This window comes from Aotus nancymaae, unplaced genomic scaffold (assembly GCF_030222135.1).
Source record: "Aotus nancymaae isolate 86718 unplaced genomic scaffold, 86718_ANA_hifiasm-v0.15.2.pri h1tg000021l, whole genome shotgun sequence".
NCBI lineage: Eukaryota > Metazoa > Chordata > Mammalia > Primates > Aotidae > Aotus > Aotus nancymaae.
The window spans coordinates 23,347,269-23,355,470 of NW_026988433.1; the positions used below are offsets into that span (position 1 = coordinate 23,347,269).

The 8,202-nt window shown below is 55.6% G+C and overlaps 1 protein-coding gene across 2 annotated transcripts in view; it reads left to right on the forward strand.

The window, feature by feature from the left end:
* The window catches only part of TRPV4 (transient receptor potential cation channel subfamily V member 4), a 50,415-nt gene extending 42,527 nt beyond the window's left edge, over window positions 1–7,888 (forward strand). The window contains exons 13-16 of one of the 2 annotated variants that reach the window (XM_064379871.1): window positions 3,057–3,373; window positions 4,910–5,037; window positions 6,413–6,534; window positions 7,070–7,888. In XM_064379871.1, coding sequence (XP_064235941.1) covers window positions 3,057–3,373; window positions 4,910–5,037; window positions 6,413–6,534; window positions 7,070–7,227 — 725 coding nt within the window. In that variant the 3' untranslated portion in view covers window positions 7,228–7,888. The remainder of the gene's footprint in view (window positions 1–3,056; window positions 3,374–4,909; window positions 5,038–6,412; window positions 6,535–7,069) is intronic. The other variant, XM_012469111.3, reaches the window with a different exon arrangement.
* The last annotated feature ends 314 nt before the right edge of the window (window positions 7,889–8,202 follow it).

Sequence of the window (8,202 nt, forward strand, 5' to 3'; positions counted from 1 at the left end):
AAAGGAAGCCACCTAAAGCTTAGTGGCTTAAAATAGCACCCACGTGTTATTATTATTATTATTGTTTGTTTTTTTGTGGCAAAGTCTCACTCTGTCACCCAGGCTGGAGGGCAGTGGTGCTCTCGGCTCGCTACAACCTCTGCCTTCTGGGTTCAAGCAATTCTCTTGCCTCAGCCTCTCCAGTAGCTGGGATTACAGGCATGTGCCATCACACGTGGCTAAGTTTTGTATTTTTGGTAGAGATGGGGTTTCACCACATTGGCCAGGCTGGTCTTAAACTCCTGGCCTCAAGTGATCCTCCTGTCTTGGCTTCCCAAAGTGCTGGGATTACAGGTGTGAGCCACCGTGCCTGGCCAATTTATTATTGCTTATGAGTCTGTGGGTCAGCTGGGTGGCTGTGCTGCCCTGGGCCAGGTTTGGCCAGTCCCGACAGGCTCTTGTGCCTGTGGTCAGCTGTCAGGCCGGTTGTTGGCTGACCGGTCTAGCTAGTATGGACTGGGTTAGAGAGCTTTGCTATCTTCCACGTGGTCGCTCATCTCTGGCCAGCTAGCTTGAGCCTGTCCACATGCTGGCCTTAGGGTTCCAAGGACGTGAGTGGAAGTGTTCAAGGACACCTCCTGGCATGGCATCACTGCTGCCCTTACTCTGTTGGCCAAAGCAAGTCACAAGGCCAGCCTCAATTCAAGGGATGGGGAAATAGACGCTACTTTTTTTTTTTTCAGCATTATTTTTGGTCGAGACAGGGTCTTGCTATGTTGCCCAGGCTGGTCTTGAACTCCTGGGCTCAAGCAGTCCTCCTGCCTCAGCCTCCCAAAGTGCGGGATTACAGGCTTGAGCCACCACATCTAGCCTAGACTCCACTTCTTGGTGGGAGAAGCTGTAAAGCCACATTGAAGGGGTATGGATACATGGAAGAGAAAATTTAATAATGAAACTACCAGCCCAGGTATTTTTTTAAGCCCAACATCAGCTACCTTTGATACGCCTTCTCTGTGATGCCATGATGTCACTCAGAAGCATTCTGGGACCTCAGGACACCGCCCATGGGGGAAGGACCAGGGACCAGGGCTGGAGAAACTGACCAAGTCCTTGGGCTGGTCCCTGAGGGGTGGGTGATCTGACATCAATGCCCAGCATCCAAAGGGGAGTGGCCAACTTGGGTGGGACCCAGCAACATTCACATCTGAGCAGGTTTATCTGGGAACGGACCTGCACAGGAATCTGATGATGGTGATATTTTAACCTAAGATGGTGGCCAAGGCTCTGTGTGGATTATTGGGGGGAAGTGGAATTATAGTTTTCACTGTGGAGATAGGGACAGGGTACAGCTTTCCCCTCCCAGGGATTGCACTGGAAAAACTAGACAGTGTCAAGGGTTCAACATCGGTTTGGGATTCAGGTCAGGGATCCAGCCCTACTGCAGTCCTAGTTACTGAAACTGATAGAGCAGCAGCTCAGTGGTCGGTTCGGTCGCAGGGCTTCTAAGGTGCACTAGACCTCGGTTCTGAGGCTGACATGATAGAAACAGGGCACACACGCTGCTTTTCCCACACGTTGGTGCCCATGGCAGACAGTACTAATGGATCACAGAACCATTTTTCTGATGAGTCCAGACAAGGTCTCAGAATCCTTCTCAACACAGTGTTTCACCAGTCACTATACAACTGAGGAGCATTGGCATGAGCTGAAATCTGCTTCCTCTAATCCCTGGTGCACGCACTATGACGTTCTTGCCCCACCGACTGAGGGGCCGAGTCTTCTTCACGCGCCCCTCCCTGGCTGGTTTAGGGGCAGGTTGTTGCTGCCAAACTGAGTTAAGAAGGAAGCTGAAGCTTCACCTGGGCTTGGTAGGAAAGGCGAACCATGATGAGTTTGGGATGTCTGGAGCAGAGAGGCCCCGTAGAGAACACGGCTGCGGGGACAATCAGGATGGTGCCTGGTTTCAGCTTCCACTTTTCCTCTCTGGGTTGGGGGTGGAGTGGGAAACTGTCAGAGAGAGTCTGCCCCTGGGAATAGGGGCATTCCAGAGCCCCTGAGACCTCTGAGAATGGTAGGCTGCATTAGGATTTCCTAATACTTTTCTTTTTTTTTTTTTTTGAGATAGTCTCATTCTGTCCGCTAGGCTGGAGTGTGGTGGCACGATCTCAACTCACTGCAACCTCCATCTCCTGGGCTCAAGCAGTTCCCCTGCCTCAGCCTCCCAAGTAGCTGGGATTACAGGCGTGTGCCACCAAGCCTGGCTAATTTTTATATTTTTAGTAGAGACAGGGTTTCACCATGTTGGCCAGGCTGGTCTTGAACTCCTGACCTCAGGTAATCTGCCCGCCTCTGCCTCCCAAAGTGCTGGGATTACAGGCGTGAGCCACCACGCCTGGCTTTCCAACACTATTGACATTTGTGACCAGATCATTCTTTGTGGTGGGGCCATCCTGTGCATTCTATGGTGTTGGGCAGCACCCTGCCCTCCACCCACCTGATGCCAGTAGCACCCCCACCCCCAGTCATAACAACTAAACATGTCTTTAGACGTTGTCAAATGTCCTTTGCGGGGGAAACTGACACCCTCCCTGGAGTAGATCCTGAAAACCTTTTCCCTTCCGGTAGCAGGGAACCACCAGGTTGTGTAAGGAGGGGTGAACCGTCCCAAGCTGGAAATGAGCAGATCAAAACTCCCATGCTGATCAGTAGTTGGATTGCACCTGTGAGCAGCCACTGCATTCCAGTCTGGGCAACATAGCAAGACCCCATCTAAGAAAGACAGAGAAAGGAGAGAGACAGGTGAGGGGGGGAGAGGGGGAGAGAGAGAGAGAGAGAGAGAGAGAGAGAGAGAGAGAAGCTCTTCCTTATCAGCAAGACTTTATGGAACAAAGATGTCAAAGCCTTTGGGATCAGGAGGACCTGGGTTTGGTGTGGCTTGGCTGATGTGCAGGGTGACATGGGCCAGCATGCTCCCCTCACCAGGCCTCAGCTTTCCCCTCCAGCAAATGGGAATGACTCCCTCCACCTCTCTGTGCGTGTCCTAATACTCAGCGACTGCCCCTGCCGTCCCCCTACAGCCCTGGTCTCCCTCCTGAACCCGTGCGCCAACATGAAGGTGTGCAATGAGGACCAGACCAACTGCACGGTGCCCACGTACCCGTCGTGCCGCGACAGCGAGACCTTCAGCACCTTCCTCCTGGACCTGTTCAAGCTGACCATCGGCATGGGCGACCTGGAGATGCTGAGCAGCACCAAGTACCCTGTGGTCTTCATCATCCTGCTGGTGACCTACATCATCCTCACGTTCGTGCTGCTCCTGAACATGCTCATCGCTCTCATGGGCGAGACGGTGGGCCAGGTCTCCAAGGAGAGCAAGCACATCTGGAAGCTGCAGGTGAGGCCCCAGGGCCCCCGCCACACCCCACCGGCTCCCCCGCCCTTCCAAGGACACTCACCCGACGTTTCCTCAGCCTCTTCCACTCTGGGCAAGCCACGTCTTCTCATTCTGCCTCCACTTTCCTGTCTGTAAAATGGGTGTCAGAGGCTGCTGCTGACTTCCCGGAGCTGCCTAGTGGATTTCGAGGTGGCTTCTTCCTTGGCTGGCAGCAGTGGGCTCAGATTCTCCTTGTGGTCCAGCTCACAGGACATAGTTCCACTCAGCATGACCGAGTGATTTTCGCTGGCTCGGAAGGCGCTCAGTGGGCATCAGCGTTTCAGCAGGGGTCCCACGCTGAGCTCAGGGCAGCTTTTGTGCTCCACCACTCCAGCGCAGGGATGTCCGAGTTTTCACGGGGGTCTTTAACTAGCAACCCTGAGCGTGCCTCATAGAGGAGAAACCAATGGGGCCGCGGGCCGCCTTGGCCCAGGGGAGCTGCAGCCTTTACATCCCAGAAGCGTTCTCTGCAGTCCCGGAAAGCACAGGCGCTGGGCTCACATCCCTCCCAGGCCAGGTGCAGCCTAAGACCTGGTGTCCTAAGAAGCAGCGCTCTCCACGGCTCAGGAATGCAGTGCCCATGTTTACCTTGACTGTGCACCTCAGGGAAACGGTGCAGTGAGAAAAAAAGGCCCAGGACTGGGTCTGAGGGAAACAGCTCCGGCCTGCTCTTAACCTTGATCTGAATTGCTCACTTCACTGGGCCTCAGTTTCCCCACTGGACATTACGGGATGCGAACTGGGCATCCTATGGGCTGCAGCACAGTAGTGCGATCTTGGCTGATTGCAACCTCTGCCTTCCAGGCTCAAGTGATTCTCCGGCTTCAGCCTCCCGAGTAGCTGGGACTAAGGTGTGCACCACCGCACCTGGCTAATTTTTGTATTTTTCGTAGAGACAGGGTTTCACCATGTTGCCCTGGCTGGTCTTGAACTCCTGAGCTCAAGCGATCCGCCTGCCTCAGCCTCCCAAAGTGCTGGGATTACAGGTGTGAGCCACTCCATCCAGCCTCAGACCATTATACTAAAAAAAAAAAAAAAAACCTGCACAATTTAAAAATTAGGAGATTCCCTAAGAAAATCCAGGTTTCTGGCTTTTCTTGAAAAGGTGGAAGCCCCAAGCAGTGCAGGGTCTGAATTCCTGCCTGGCAGCCCTCAGGTGGAGTAACCGGCAGCCACCCTCTTACATGGGGCATTTGCTCCTGGGTTTGCCCTGGTCTCCACTCCTCCTTCATGTTTCCCACACTGAGTGGCGAGTGCTGTGTAAGTGTCTGGGGCATGGGCTTTCTGCGTCTGATCCTGTTTCACCTATTTATTTTCCTGCCTGCCACCTGTGGATATTTGAGTTAATAAATCCCGTTTCTACGGGGCAGTGTAAACGCCTAGTTCTCGGCCCACCCTGGCCCGTTGTTTCATTTCTGCCATCAGAGCGGCAGGTGCGGGCTTCAAGGCTCACTGATGTCCCTCCTGACCCTCCCTCCCGACCCTCCCTCCCTGCAGTGGGCCACCACCATCCTGGACATTGAGCGCTCTTTCCCCGTGTTCCTGAGGAAGGCCTTCCGCTCCGGGGAGATGGTCACCGTGGGCAAGAGCTCAGACGGCACTCCTGACCGCAGATGGTGCTTCAGGTGAGGCTGCGGAGTGGGGAGGGGTGGAACCGTCCCCACTGGATTGGGGCCCCTGGTGCTCCAGCGTCGTCTACCCATTGCAATTTCCAGAGCCACTGAGGCCCCGAGAGGCCCAAGCAGAGTTCATTTCCAGCAGGCGATCTTAGGCAAGTCGGCCCGCCTCTCTCAGCCTGTTTCTTCATCTGTGAAATGAGACAATGGTAGCTCGGACTCCTAGGCTGGCGGTGCAGGTTAGACAGGTCAACTCGTGAGAAGTGCTCAGCCAGTGCCCGACGCACACTGGGACACCGCAGGCTCCCCTGTCCCTTGCTCAGAGGAAAGCAGAGACTTGGATGGTGGGTGCATCTCAGAGCTTCACCCTCTGTCTACCAAACAGTGGGCTGGGCTCTAGTGCCTTGGGTGAAAGGGGAAGCCCAGGAGTCTGCAGTTTCCAGGACTCCAGACCTCACCCAGCCTGTCTGCAGTGACTCCATGTTCCAGGGGCACAGGGTGTGCCAGCTTCTTAGGGGAACCTCTTCATGAATCTTTTCTTTTCAGTCGAGTCATTCTTTGTAAAGTGGCTGTCAGCATAGAGCATAAGCAGAACATTTGGAGTCAGGCAAAGTCAGTTTCCTCATTTGGGAAATGGGAACAATAATAGCATCCACCTGCTAGGCCAGCCGGTCCGTTCAATTCCCTGTTTTGTTTGTTTTTAGAGACAGGGTTGCTTAGGCTGGAGTGCAGTGGTGTGATCGTAGCTCACTGTAGCCTCCAGCTCCTGGGCTCAAGGGATCTTCCCACCTCACAGCCTCCTCATGCCACCCCGTTCAACCAGTTTTTAAATTTTTTGTAGAAATGGGGTTCTTGCTATGTTGCCAAGGCTGATCTCCAACTCCTGGCCTCAAGCAGTCCTCCCACCTTGACCTCCCAAAATGCTGGGATTACAGGCACAAGCTACTGCACCCAGCCTCGGTTCAGTTTGAATCTAAAGCTCAAATCCTGGCCGAGCGTGGTGGCTCAAGCTTGTAATCCCAGCTCTTTGAGAGGACGAGGCAGGAGGATCGATTGAGGTCAGGAGTTCAAGATCACCCTGGGCAACATGGGTGTGGAGGTGCACGTGGTGGCACGAGGCACCACGTCTGGCTAATTTTTGTACTTTTAGTAGAGATGGGGTTTCACCAAGTTGGTCAGGCTGTTCTCAAACTCCTGACCTCATGATCCACCCACCTCGGCCTCCCAAAGTGTTGAGATTACAGGCGTGAGCCACCACGCCAGGCCTTGTTATTATATTTTACCATAATAAAGAAATAGGAGGGTGTGCTGGGGATGGTGGCATGGGAAGCGTCTCTGGGAAGGGCTCTCCATGACCCTCTGCTCTGGCCCCTGGCCCCTCCAGGGTGGATGAGGTGAACTGGTCTCACTGGAACCAGAACTTGGGCATCATCAATGAGGACCCGGGCAAGAATGAGACCTACCAGTATTACGGCTTCTCACACACCGTGGGCCGCCTCCGCAGGGGTGAGTGGAAGGGCGGGTGCGGAGGGGAGCCCTGGTCCATTCTTACCACGAATTTGCTTTGAGCAGTCCTGCACCTTTCCAGGACTCAATGTCCATGTCTGCCGAATGGGAGCGTGTGCCCCTGAGTTTCCTCTGCTGCTTGTAAATGCCCGGGGCACCTCACCTACATGGCTTTGTCCTGGCCCTCCCTACTGTGACACGAGCTGGCCTGGGGAGGGAGGACGAGCTCCTCAGCCGTCCCCGTGTGGAGAAAACCTTTCTGTTTGTCTAGTAAGCCGTGAGCGTGAGAGACGCAGCTGGAGAGGATGTAGGCACTCGGGGCATTTGGCTCTGGGCTTGCATCCTGGTTCCTCCATTTACTCCTGGGGAGGCACCTTGACCTCGCTTGAGCCCCAGATTCCACCTCTGTAAAATGAGCATAGTCACTGCCACCTTCAGATCACTGTGCAGTGCCCAGTACACAGTAGGCACGCCATATATGCTTGCTGTCTCTCCACCCACTGCCTCCCCTCCGTCTGATGTGCTCTCGGTGCAGATCGCTGGTCCTCGGTGGTGCCGCGCGTGGTGGAACTGAACAAGAACTCCAACCCAGATGAGGTGGCGGTGCCTCTGGACAGCATGGGGAACCCCCGCTGCGACGGCCACCAGCAGGGTTACCCCCCCAAGTGGAGGACTGATGACTCCCCACTCTAGGGACTTCGGCGCAGCCCCAACCTCTCTGCCGGCCCATTTCTAGTCCACCCGCATTTCAGCAGTGCCTTCTGGGGTGTCCTCCCATGCCCTGCTTTGGCCCCAGAGGCGAGGGCCCAGTGGAGGTGCCAGGGAGGCCCCAGGACCCTCTAGTCCCCAGGCTATGCCTCCCCGCTCCAGGGTGGGGGCTCCTGGCCGCCTGTCTTGCTCCCATGGAGTCACATAAGCCAACGCCAGGGCCCCTCCACCCACAGGGCTCAGGCCCCGGCCCCTGCCTCTCCTTTATTTATTTGCTCTGCTCTCAGGAAGTGGTATGACCCCTGCCCCAGCTGGAACCTGGCAAAGGCCTCAGGACCCCGTTCCAGGTGCACTGCCCGGCCAAGCCCCAGCCCCAGCCTGAGCTGCACGCACCACCACGTGCGGCAGCATGGCAGCTTTGTGAGGGGCTGGAGCCCTCGGCGCGGGGCCGTGCCTTCTGTGTGTTCTTTAGAGTGTCTGGGATTTGCCGGTGCTCAATAAATGTTTATTCATTGATGGTGGAGATGGCGGGATGATGGTGGGGAGATGGTAACAGCCATGAGACGACTGCAAGGGCGATGGAAGAGCTAGGACATGCCTGGGGGGAGGCGGGGGCAGGGGTGAGAGCGAAGGCGGGAGTACTGACCGGGAGGCACTGAGAGTGTTGGTGGTTGGGGCTGGACTGGGTGGTGGTGGTGGCGTTGCTGGCCTGAGAGGTGGCTGAGATTAGCGTGGCTGTGGGGAAGGTGGGGTGGAGGGAGGGGAGAGTGACATTGGCGAGGGTAATGCTGGTCAGGGAGAGTCATGTTGGCAGGGGGAGGTGACGCCGGTGGGGAAGACAGTAGTGCTGGCTGCGGGTAATGATGCCTGTGGGGACAGTACATTTGGGCAGGGGTGAATAGTACCGGCTGGGGATAAGGATGCCTGTGGGGACAGTACATTTGGGCAGGGGTGAATAGT